This window comes from Cyprinus carpio, chromosome B16 (genome assembly GCF_018340385.1).
Source record: "Cyprinus carpio isolate SPL01 chromosome B16, ASM1834038v1, whole genome shotgun sequence".
Classification (NCBI taxonomy): Eukaryota; Metazoa; Chordata; class Actinopteri; order Cypriniformes; family Cyprinidae; genus Cyprinus; species Cyprinus carpio.
In genome coordinates this window covers 4,411,808-4,424,330 of record NC_056612.1, presented here as the reverse complement: position 1 = coordinate 4,424,330, position 12,523 = coordinate 4,411,808, and the positions used below count along the sequence as shown (strand labels likewise).

General features: G+C 35.0%; 2 protein-coding genes across 5 annotated transcripts in view; one reads left to right on the top strand and one right to left on the bottom strand.

Annotated features, from left to right (window-relative positions):
• LOC109101031 (LIM domain-containing protein 1) overlaps window positions 1-8,011 on the top strand; it is a 37,181-nt gene extending 29,170 nt beyond the window's left edge. For 3 of the 4 annotated variants that reach the window (XM_042740388.1, XM_042740386.1, XM_042740384.1), the window contains 3 exons: window positions 897-948; window positions 2,133-2,201; window positions 2,425-2,831. In XM_042740388.1, the coding sequence (XP_042596322.1) occupies window positions 897-948; window positions 2,133-2,201; window positions 2,425-2,568 (265 nt within the window). In that variant the 3' untranslated portion in view covers window positions 2,569-2,831. Of the gene's footprint in view, window positions 1-896; window positions 949-2,132; window positions 2,202-2,424; window positions 2,832-7,614 lie in introns of those variants that run through there. The other variant, XM_042740385.1, reaches the window with a different exon arrangement.
• Window positions 5,342-10,847, bottom strand: LOC109101030 (zinc-binding protein A33-like). The gene is made up of 6 exons (XM_019114442.2): window positions 10,357-10,847; window positions 7,797-7,892; window positions 7,477-7,707; window positions 7,371-7,393; window positions 7,178-7,296; window positions 5,342-6,045 (listed from the first exon to the last, which is right to left on the bottom strand). The coding sequence occupies exons 1-6, from the start codon at window positions 10,744-10,746 to the stop codon at window positions 5,501-5,503; spliced, it is 1,404 nt and encodes a 467-aa protein (XP_018969987.2). The 5' UTR covers window positions 10,747-10,847; the 3' UTR covers window positions 5,342-5,500.
• Window positions 10,848-12,523: the final 1,676 nt, after the last annotated feature.

The following is a 12,523-nucleotide window of genomic DNA, read 5'->3' as shown; positions in this document are numbered from 1 at the left end:
TCTCCTTAATTTCTCAGGCATTTTCTTAGCAGTAGCTTGATGTAATGACATTTTATTGTTAGTTTTATTGGTCTTGAGGGTGTATGTGTGTGTGTGCGCTTTGCTGCGCTGCAAATTCTTCTCATGCACCCTTTGCAGTGAACTGAGCGATGATTGCTGTTGTTCCAAAACCCCAGACATTCAGTCAGGTGGTGACCATATGGAGATGAAATCAAACAATGCTTTTCCACTCGGTCCTTCAGGGATCGAGTTATTCACGGGCTAATCGAGCAGATCTGCAGTCTCTTCTCAATCTATCTCTCACCTCCAAGTCATGCGGTGGCTCAAAAAAGTATTTGGGCATACTTATAAATGTCTGATTGTCATACCAAAATATCAAATCAAATGGAAAAATAGCACTTAATAGCACTTAAGTTTAGAAAGAAATAAATTATTTATGAGAGAGTCGTTGAATTATTCACTTAACCAACAACATTGTATTTTTTCAAAAATGTAGGTTACTCAACCTGAACTTATTGAACTGTTGTATACATGCAATGTCACACTTGCAGTTGTGTTGCTGGTATGAAAATAAGTGTTGATTTTAAGAACAGCAACATTAAAAGGATTCCCTGTTGGTTGTAAAAAAAAAAAAGAGAGAGAGAAAGAAAAAATTCAACTGTTGGTTAAAATTAATTGCTAAAATGGTTAGTTCTGAGAAAAGATCTAGCATCATTTGCCTGAAGACATATTTTATGACAGACATTTTAAATATAGCTAAAGCACCCAAATACTAATTTGTATGCAACTAAGTATGTCACAGTCTTGTACTCTGGATAAAGAGTCATGCTGATATGATTTGAATTGCCATTTAGCGAATAATCTGTGTGATTTATTTCTTGTCTTTTCATCTTCAGAGTTCTTGCCCCTAAATGTGCAGCCTGTAATCAGCCGATCCTTCCCTCAGAGGTAAGATGCATATCAGGGCCAATTCAGCCTGTACTCCATAAACTCTCTTCATACAGAAACAAATCTAATTTGACTGTAAAAGGTAATCAGTAAAACCCCAGGAAATCACTGAAAGTTTGAATCCGCCGGGGGCTTGAGCTGTATTCTCAGCCTGTGTCACAGAATCAGCTTTCTCTGTATTAGATCCACGTGTCACAGCACTGCCAATGCCAATCTGGACTTATGATGACTTTTTGCTTGTTATGAGACAAATTAACTAAAATGAGCATGGGAATTTGTACTACTTGGTAGAACTTTACTGCTATACTTAAACTATGCAGAACATCTAAGTCATTCCAGAACACTTAAACCTTCTTTAGGCCTGATACTGTGAGTAATTCAGTTAGCACTGATGAAGGAGTGATTACTGCTAAATTAGGACATGTGTCATTTGTTAAAGCCACCCCCCCCCATCTATAATTAGAGATGACCCGCGAGGCATGCTGCTCTCCAACACCATCAAGAGCAAGAGCTCAGTTATCATGCACCTGCACGGAGGCTCTTATGAGAAACTCTACAGGAATTCCTCCTCTCTGATCACAGCCGAGTGTAACATTAACACTGTTCACAGCTGAAACATCGCTATACCCAGAAAAGATTAAACAAATTGTTTATATATATATATATATAAAAAAAAAAAAAAAAAATATATATATATATATATATATATATATATATATATATATATATATATATATATATAAAATATAAGAATTTAAATATGAATGTATATGTAAATATTTTCTAAATATATACTGTATGTGTGTATTTATGTATACATAATAAATATAAAAAATACAAAAAAAAAATAAAATAAAAAAAAAAAAAAAACTTTTATTTTGGATGCGATTAATCACGATTAATCGTTTGACAGCACAACTGTTTAGTGCCACTCACCAGAACTCACCTGAACATCATAATACATTGCCCACAGTCATGTTTAACTTCTTAACTCCAGGCTGACATTAACACAACATTTGAGAATTTTTTTATTAGTCATTAATCAGTTGTAGACAGTTCATGTTTCTGTTTGGTTATTGGAGTAGAGACCGCTTTTGAAGGGGTCATGCTGTATCATTGCGCGTGTTGTGGTAAGTTGTGTTCTTCCAGATGTTGTCATCTCACTGGTTTTTTTACTCTCATAGGGATCAGATGAAACCATTCGAGTGGTTTCCATGGACAAGGACTACCACGTGCAGTGTTATCACTGTGAGGTGAGTTCAACTTGGAAGACAACGGCAGTGATGGAAGTCTCATTTGTGCTAATTTAATGTCATTCCCAATGGTTAGAGCAAGTAAAGAAACTTTCGTTCTTGAAAAATAAAATACACCTTTTAAGGCATGCATGCCTCGACATGTGTTATTAACAAAGATCTGCACATATCTAACTATGGAGAATGAAGTTAGTGTGATGTGAATGTGAATCTCTTCCCGCAGGACTGTCATATAGAGCTGAATGACGAGGAGGGTCACCGCTGCTATCCTCTGGACGGACACCTGCTGTGTCACGCGTGTCACCTCAAACACATGGATCCTGCCGCCCCGCCATTTACAGCAAACAGCTACCACAGTCAGTTTTAAACATCTGCCACCCCCTAGTGAGTGTTCAAAGACATCACCGTTTGCCAAAGATGCTCAGATATTGAATTGTCAAAAGTCACAGCTGAGATTGAGATTACAAACTGTGTGAGACACATTATTATATACTGTATTAAGTCTGAATTATTTACCGTGCTGTTTTCTTTTCTGTGCATTTATTAATATTTTATTAGATTGGATTCAAAAAGAAAATAGTTTAACATTTCTTGTATAATATAAATGCTGTAAACAATAAACCATTGGCGTATGCAAAAATGTTGCAACAGATTTTTGTAAATAAGGCAACCATTAGGTATATTATTACAAAACTACATCTGAACTTCTCGAATGGCACCTAATAGTGTATACACCTTTATTTAATTAAAGGCGTGCTCAGTAATTGTTTTGATTCTCTTGTGCTGGTCAATATGGTCATTGTTCAAAAAGCTATGTTTTGGTTACTGATGCCATTGCAGACATCCCCATTACATAGTCAGCTACGATTTATTACACAAGAGAAAGTGTTCAATAAGAAGGAACTTTTTCAAAGAGGAAAAAATGACTAAGTGTACTTTTTAACAGACCAACGAAATAGACATGCCTATTTATGAATGTATATTTATTATAATAAGCCCCCAGTTGCATAAATATTAGGTAGTAAGCTTTTAATTTTGTGTCCGATTCCATTTCAATTTAACGGACAAACATGAACATTAATTGTTTATTCTGGAAGCTAATGCGGATACCTGTGAATGTGTACCAACACATGATCACATCAGCTGAATTGACTTAACAACAGTGACAATCTGTCATTTGAAATCAAACTGACCTTATTATAGCTGAAGCTTATTTATTTATGTGTGAGTTTTATTATTTAGCCATGCAATCAGGTGCATTTAAACAATGGAATATTGTTTTTTTTTTCTTTCTTTCTAATAATTAAAAAATACTCTAATTTGGTGCTTGGTGTTAATTATGGGCCCTGCTTGGAAGTCATAGAAGAGGTTCATCAGCTGTTATTCTGAATATCTTTGAAATGCTTTTATTACACTATTGCACTTGGACAGAATTCAGAAGTTCACTACAACTCTATTACAGATGGCAGGTCAAACCCACATCTTAACTCATTGGAAGACTTGACAACAATTACTCTCAATTTAAGGCTGTTATTTCAGACCTAGAAACCTAAAAGCTATTGTTGAGAAATTCAGATCATTAAAACATGTTCCCAATTTTGTTTCACAAAACACCAGATTAAGATATGACCAGACAAATGTAACTCCAGCTTAGCTCACCTATATATTATTTAAAGCCTTTAATCAGTAACTCATTTATATGCCTGTTGTTTCTTTTGTTTTCATGGTTAAGCTCTTGATTGTGTACAACGCCTTAAGTTCTCAGATCTCCCTCAGTGTTACTTATTTATCCATCTGCTCCTATTAAAAAGTAGGATGTGATGCACTTATTTGACATTGTGTTATGCTGATGATTTCAAAAATAAAATAAGTTTTTTTTTTCATCATTTATTAAGATTGTTTCAGCACTTTTATGCAAAATTAAATAGTAGTTCACCCAGAAACAAAACTTATGTCAGTTTACTCTAATGTTGTTCCAAACCTGTATGACATTCTTCTGTTAAACATTATTTATATATATATATATATATATATATATATATATATATATATATATATATATATATATATATATATATATATATATAAATATATATATGTTTCACAGAAGAATGTCATTCAGGTTATATAAAATACAAAATATATATATATATATATATATATATATATCTGTATATATATTTTCACAGAAGAATATATCCATATATCCATACAGTAAAAGACTTTGGCCAACAAAACTGTTTGGTCAATAAAAATCCCTGATTTTCACAGAAGAAATACATGAAAAACCACTGCACAGTTGCCAGCTAAACCCTGAGGTACCTCAAGGATCAGTGCTTGGCCCTATCTTCTTTTATAAAATAATTTTTGACATTTAAATGTTTTCACTATCACTCTTTTTAAAAGTGATTGTACAAAAATATATTTATTGACTTTTCAGCATCATTACAGGTTCCCAAGGACGTTTGTCATTAGTGGACGCTAAATTATTTTGCTGTTACAATAAAATGTCAATACCAATTTACACACCTTATTTCATCACAACAAACATAAAAATATGCCTCATACTTTTCATGCATTTATGTAAAAAGAATGAAATTAATAAAATACATCATAAGCATGCACAAAGTTCTCTTAAAGTCCGTAATCGTTTAAAAGTCTACACATATAGGGAACAGGTGATCTCCTGATTTTTTTTGTTAGGCATCTGGGGATTGTCAGTTTATCTGAGTTCCTCATCTAGCGTCCAGTTAACTGCTCCCTGAGTGGTGGTAGCAAACCAGCATCATCCAGTGGATGATGGAGGGAGAATTTCAGGTTTCTTGTACACTGATTTCATATGAGAGATGATCATGTCAAGAATCGCATCACCTTTAGTGTTATTCAGGACAACCTGGCAAAGTTTGTTATCCAAGCAGATATCCTGGAATCTGAGATGATTAAAATCTCCAAGTATGATCAATATCTGGGTACTTAGTATGAAGCAGATCAGATGAACCTATCAAAAGGATACTCCACCCCAAAATGCAAATTTTGTCATTAATCACTTACCCCCATGTGGTTCCAAACCCGTAAAAGCTCTGTTCATCTTCGGAACACAATTTAAGATATTTTGGATGAAAACCGGGAGGCTTGTGACTGTCCCATAGACTGACAAGTGAAATACACTGTCAAGGTCCAGAAAAGTATGAAAGACATCATCAGAAAACAGTAATGGACAATTAACATCCAAATGGTGATACAAAAGCAGAAAACACAAACAATGAAATAAGTCAATTCTGCCCCCCCCCTCCCCCTTTTCAGTGCAGAGGCTTCACATTGATACTAAGTTGCATGGGTAAGATTCTGAGTGGGAAATCTGTACAGCTGCTATAGAGAAACGGATAGATTGCTTCCTTAAATGTTCTGGTGAAAGTGCACAGATGTGTGTTAGTAAGAGGATCAGAGAATGAAATCTTTCCTCCATCCCAGTCCAGCTGCACTCTGATCACCTTCAGCCGCTTTTCAAGAGTTAAATGCATGGGGGGCAAGAACGGTGACTGTGACGTGTACTGACCAGCCATGTAACGCACACGCCACACTCCAGTGTCAAAGAAAATACCTCCTTTTCTCTGCTTAGATCCTGTGGTTACTCCAACAGACCAACATGTGTTGTTCTGGACCTCCACATCCCAGAAGTGTGTTCCAGAGTTTAAGTCCTCAGAGCCCAGCACACAGTGATAATAGTCAAATCTCTCTGGATTGTCTGGATACTGTTGTCCATCACCACTGGATTTCACATGGGTCAGATCATCGGTCAGGAACAGCAGAGGATGTGCAGTATTCGGGTCCAGTGTGACAGGAGCTGATGAGAGAACAGTCATCAGAACTCATAACATGTAAACACAAACCAGGAGTTTTGATACTGTAAATTAATTGACCACTTTAATTAGCCACAATTTACTTTTGATTTCAGAAGTTTCAGTAAAAACTATAGATATTAGGAGAGAAAATAAATACATCCTACATATTGATTTTGTGTTTTTAGCACAAATCTGTTAGATCAACCTATTAATAATATATATATATATATATATATATATATATATATATATATATATATATATATATATATATATATATATATATATATATTCATTTAAATAAATCATACTGCAGGCTTCTTAGAAATTTGCTGAGGCCCCTTAGTGGGCAACAGAATGTGCAATTTGAAATAGCTGTTTATATGTTGTTTTGTGTGTGTTTTCACTGTCATAGTGTGTCTGAGTGTGTGTGTGTGTGTGTGTGTGTTGCACTGTCATAACTTTTCTGATGCTGGAGGACGTTTATACAAATCTACATGATTGTGACATGGTAACAAGCATGGCAATAACCAACAAGCAAAGGATCCTGAGGGTATGTGGCCTATGAAAAGGTTGATTGTTCTTACTTGTATTGAAAAAGTAAGACTGATTACCCCTTGGCTACTTGATCAAACTAGTTCTTAAGACACAGTCTTAACATGGTGGCTAAATTTTTGCAACTGGTCCCAGAAGGCTTATGGAATCTGGGGGCGGAGCTTAACCGCCAGCTGAGGTTCCACAAGAGATCACCATGGCCTCCTTCTGGCCAAACATCATGCTTTGCTTCATCTGACCTAAAGTAGACTAACCCAGAACAGGTTCACACCATGCTGGTGTTACAAATTAACTGAAGTGATGATTATCTGTAATTTTCTACACGCTTAAAACAATTATCATTTGACATAAATGGACACTTTACTTACAAATAGTGACAAAAATAAATACAATTAAAATAAAACACGTGCACACATAAAAATGACCAGTAAATTCTGCAGCAAAAAGTACATTATTTAGTGTGAATGGTTAATGAGAGCTTAAGCCTAGTATTGTCATTAAAACTGGACTTATGAAATATCTTCATTGTGACTGTGAATGAAAAGTCACATAACTGAAACAGATGAATGTTAAACCCACTGAGTTGAACTATCTGCATCATCTTCTTCCAGACTTTAAACTTCAGGTTCCCCAAGTATTGTCCCACATTCATCAGTGCTCCAGCAGGCATCACTGGATCCTTCAGTGTGATCTGGGCTCTGTGATCACATTCAGGGGTTAGACAGATGGAGGAACTGCACCACAGAGAGAAGACAGCAAGAAAACAGCTTACCTTTCTTTTGAGAACTTGAAGTTCTGCGAAACACAAAAGGAGGAAATAAGCTACATTTAACCCTCAATCCCTCAACATTTCATTAAAAATACGGGTGATTTCTTACTTGTAGAAAGGGCATGTCGGCAGCGTCTAAATCATTTTTTATGGTTCCAAGATTGTTTGAAAGAGATTCGATCTCTCTGTCTATTTGTTCAATCTTCTCCTTCATCATCTGACTCTTCTGATTCTCTTCCTCTTTCAGTGCAGATATTCTGATCATCTCTTCATCTCGCAGAAACTGATGAAGCCGCTCAAACTCCTCCTGCAAGCATCTCATGGTCTGCTGAGTCTGAGCCTGTATAAAATACAAAGATTTTCACGTCCCTTCTACCTGAATCTTTCTAAAAATCTTTAATCTAAAATATTATACTGTATAGTTCTCACCTTAATGTGGTGCGATGCATCAATAAATGTTTGTTTTATTTCTTTAAAGCTCTTGAGTTTTTCTTGTAACTCTTTCAACGAAGTCTTTAATTCCTCCTGAAATTTAATAATCAGTTGATGTTTGTTAAATCAGTGGGATGTCATTAATTGTAATTAGTAGTCAAACGATTAATCGGGATTAATCGCATCCAAAATAAAAGTTTTTGTTTACATAATATGTGTGTATTGTGAATATTTATTCTGTATATATAAATACATACAGCATATATTTTGAATATCCAAAATAAAAACAAATTATACAAAAAAAATCATATATAAATATATTTAATATATAAACATATTTTTCTTAAATATATACACGCATCTGTGTGTATTTATATGTACATAATAAATATACAAAGTACACACACACAAAAACGTATGGATGCGATTAATCATTTGAGACAGCACTAAAGCAAAAGAGTATTCTATGTAATTTAAAGCAGTAGTTATCCCTCATATTTTTTCTGGTATTTTCTGATGTAATTATGACAATGCTGCTTGTTTTAAATTTTTTTATTAACAGAAACTGAGATTGTTCTACTACATCACAGCACAGAGACAGTGCTCATTAAGATAATAAATGATATTCGCTTAAATTCTGGCAAAATATCAGTGCTGGTACTATTAGATCTCAGTGCTGCGTTTGACACTGCCGATCATAACATACTACTAGAGAGACTGGAAAACTGGGTCGGGCTTTCTGGGATGCTACTCAAATGGTTCAGGTCATACTTAGAAGGGAGATGCTATTATGTGAGGATAGGAGAGCATAAGTCTAAGTGGACGTCCATGACATGCGGAGTCCCACAAGGATCAATTCTTGCACCGCTCTTGTTCAGCCTGTATATGCTCCCACTAAGTCAAATAATGAGAAAGAACCAAATTGCCTATCACAGCTATGCTGATGATACACAGATTTACCTAGCCTTATCGCCAAATGACTACAGCCCCATTGACTCCCTCTGCCAATGCATCAATGAAATTAACAGTTGGATGTGCCAGAACTTTCTTCAGTTAAACAAGGAACAAACTGAAGTCATTGCATTTGGAAACAAAGATGAAGTTTTCAAGGTGAATGCATATCTTGACTCTAGGGGTCAAACAACTAAAAATCAAGTCAAGAATCTTGGTGTGATTCTGGAGACAGACCTTAGTTTCAGTAGTCATGTCAAAGCAATAACTAAATCAGCATACTATCATCTAAAAAACATTGCAAGAATTAGATGTTTTGTTTCCAGTCAAGACTTACAGAAACTTGTTCATGCCTTAATCACCAGCAGGGCGGAATACAGTCATGGTCTCCTCACCGGCCTTCCCAAAATCTGAGCATATCACACCAGTCCTCAGGTCCTTTTAGGATTGGTCCATTTAGGATTGATTTTAAAGTACTTTTACTTGTTTATAAATCACTCAATGATCTAGGACCAAAATATATTGCAGATATGTTCACTGAATATAAACCTAACAGAGCACTCAGATCATTAGGATCGAGTCAGTTAGAAATACCAAGGGTTCACACAAAAAACAAGGGGAGTCCGCCTTTAGTTACTATGCCGCCCATTGAGTTGGAATCAGCTTCCAGAAGAGATCAGATGTGCTAAAACATTTGTCACATTTAAATCTAGACTCAAAACTCATCTGTTTAGCTGTGCATTTATTGAATGAGCACTGTGCGATGTCCGAACTGATTGCACTGTATTTTACGTATTCACTGTATTTTATGTAAAATCATTTTCTATTTTTACTGTTTTAAAATCATTTTAAATAAGTCAATTTTTAAATAATTTCCGATGTTTTAAAATTGCTTGTTTTATTTTTGTTATTATTTTTCTTCATGATTATTTTACTTTCTTTTATGTAAAGCACTTTTTGTGTACAAAATGTGCTATATAAATAAACTTGCCTTGCCTTGCCTTACTATTAAATTAATTCAGCACAATACATTTTGTCCTTTTAGAAGATTCAAAAATCTTAATCTATATGTTTTAAATAAAAAATAATAGTTACAGGGCAGAAAAAGAAATACTATTTAAGTTTGCATCTTGATTAAGTTTTTATTAATAGAATTAAATTACTTTAAGGAAATCCTGTGGCCCCCTGGTTGAGAACCACCAATTTAAATGGAACATATCATGAGATATTAAATCTTTAATTGAAACTAACTTCGCAGACTGTTTAGTGAAACTGAGCTACTCATTCTGAAAACTCAGAACCCGGAAACAGTAGCACATCACTGCCCATATTTATACATCACCGATGGCTAGGCAATAACATATTCCACCCCAATGCAATCAATAGGTACTAAGGAAGTCAGATGCTATTACTCTTGAACAAGAACAGAACAATTGCACTAGTAAAGCACTAAAATGTATATATTTGGTGAACATCTCTATAAATGGAACTACAAGTTAAGAAAAAATAATTACAAAGAAATGACATGTAATTGGATTAAAACATTATTTTTTTCTTGTAACAGATACTCCAGTAATCTTTTATTTACAACTTACACACAATTTACCTTTAGAAGCGGCGCAGCTTCATCAACAGGTCTGAATGTGTGATGCAGGTGTTTCTCTGAATCTCTGCACACCAAACACACAGGATGATTATCATCCAGACAGAAGAGTTTAAGTTTCTCTCCGTGCACGTCGCAGAACACCTCAGATGAACCTCTCTTCTGTAAGAATGACTCACACACATTCCGCAGTGCAAGATTAGCAGGTGTTTGAAATCCTGTGAATCTTTTCCTGCAAACTGGACATTCCTGAAATCCTCTGGAGCTCCAGAACTCTTCCAAACAAGCTCTACAGACACTGTGACTGCATAACTGAAGCACAGGATCGGTGAAGATATCAGCGCACACAGGACACAGCAAATCCTCCTCTGAAATTTGACTCAGAGAACTCATTTTCTACCCTATAGTTATGCCTAAAAAACTAAAAGCTTTTATCTTCACAAGATGTCTGCTGTTCAGTTCTGAGATTTGGCCTCTATAGCAGGTTTAATATGTAATTATGTGCTGATCACTATCAACTTTACAGGTTAATGATTACTTCAGAGGACTTGTACACAGGCAAACTGACTCTCAGCCCTCAGTGTAAAGGAAAGCCAGCATAAAATACTTCTGTAAGGAAGACTGTGATGTTTCTTCATAGCTCTTAACATTCTCAGTTAATTTCTTCATACAAAGAATTGAAAATATGTAATAGCCATACAAGTAAAATGTAATTTACATGCATACTGATTTGTTTTACAGTAGTATAATACAATGGAATAGTTCAAAATACATAAAAATACACTGCCTTTTAGGATCAGTAAGATGTTTTAACGTCCTTGAAAGAAGTTTTTTTCTGCTTACTAAGGCTGCGGCTATTTGATCATAGATACAGTAAAAACAGTAATATTGTGAAATATTTTTGCACTTTAAATATAAAATATTTTCTATTGTAATATTTGTTAAAATGTAATGTTTTCCTGTGATCAAAGCTGAATTGTCAGCATCAGTAATCCAGTCTTCAGTGTCACATGATTCTTCAGAAATCATTCTAATATGCTGATTAGATCCTACCTGTCCGATTGCTACCACTTTGTTTATTTAAATGGGGAGTCATCTCATTTATCACCAGTAAAATATGGAGTGCCACAAGGATCTGTCCTAGGTCCTCTGCTATTTTCAGTATACATGCTACCCGTTGGTCATTAGAAAATACGGGATTAGTTTCCACTGTTATGCTGATGATACTCAACTATAAATCTCAACTAGACCAGATGAAACTTCTAAATTATCTAAGCTAACAGAGTGTGTTAAAAATTTAAAAGATAGGATGACCAATAATTTAAAATAACTCTTATTGAATTTGGATAAGTTGAACAACTTGTATGTGATGAAAGTCAAGTCGAAGTCGACTAGTCGCTGATGACGTCATTAATGAACAAATAATTCTGGAGCTGAGACTCAAAAACTCTGGACTTTCACATTTTGCTCCCAAACTCTGGATTAGCCTTCCTGATAATGTTCAGGGTTCAGACACACTTTCTCTGTTTAAATGTAGATTAAAAACACACCTCTTTGGCCAAGCATTCAAATAATGCATCTCATAATCTTGGACTGCAGTTATATCTGATCAAGTGTGCTTTATTATTCTTTAGCTTGGGTTAAACAAATTAATTTTGCTTGGTTGGAACAGCAGCTATGCTAATTATGTAGGTGGCCAGCCAAATTTCAGGGGGTGCCGGTGCCACCCCCGGCCACCACGTAGACACGCCTCTGGTACAGTTACTCAAGTACTTTACACCCCTGATAAATACGCAGTAATATTTATCACGGGTGTAAAGTAATGAGTAACTGTACTTATATTGTAGCTATATATTCATGACAACATTTATATGCTGCTAATCTCCTAAAAGGATTTAACACTGATTTTTGGTTGCTTTGTGGACAGTTAAAAAAAAAATAATCTTAAAAGTTAAAATAATTGGTTTATAATAGTAAAGCAGTCTTTATGGGAACTGCTCCACACATGAGACTTTAGATTTCATTTTAAAATCAGGCCACTACTGTATGAACATTACAGGCATGCCTTCAAAATAGTAGCACACTAAAATAGAAAGCTGACTGTATAAATGGCAGTTACAAATGTGCAACAGATTTAGTTCTCCTTACACAAAGTAACAGCCGGAGAACT

Coding starts and splice junctions, on each gene's coding strand:
- LOC109101030 (XM_019114442.2), bottom strand. CDS start 10,746: ATGAGTTCTCTGAGTCAAATTTCAGAGGAGGATTTGCTGTGTCCTGTG. Junction 7,394..7,476: donor CCGACATGCCCTTTCTACAA/GTAAGAAATCAC, acceptor TGTGTTTCGCAG/AACTTCAAGTTCTCAAAAGA. Junction 6,046..7,177: donor GATGCAGATAGTTCAACTCA/GTGGGTTTAACA, acceptor TTCTCTCATCAG/CTCCTGTCACACTGGACCCG.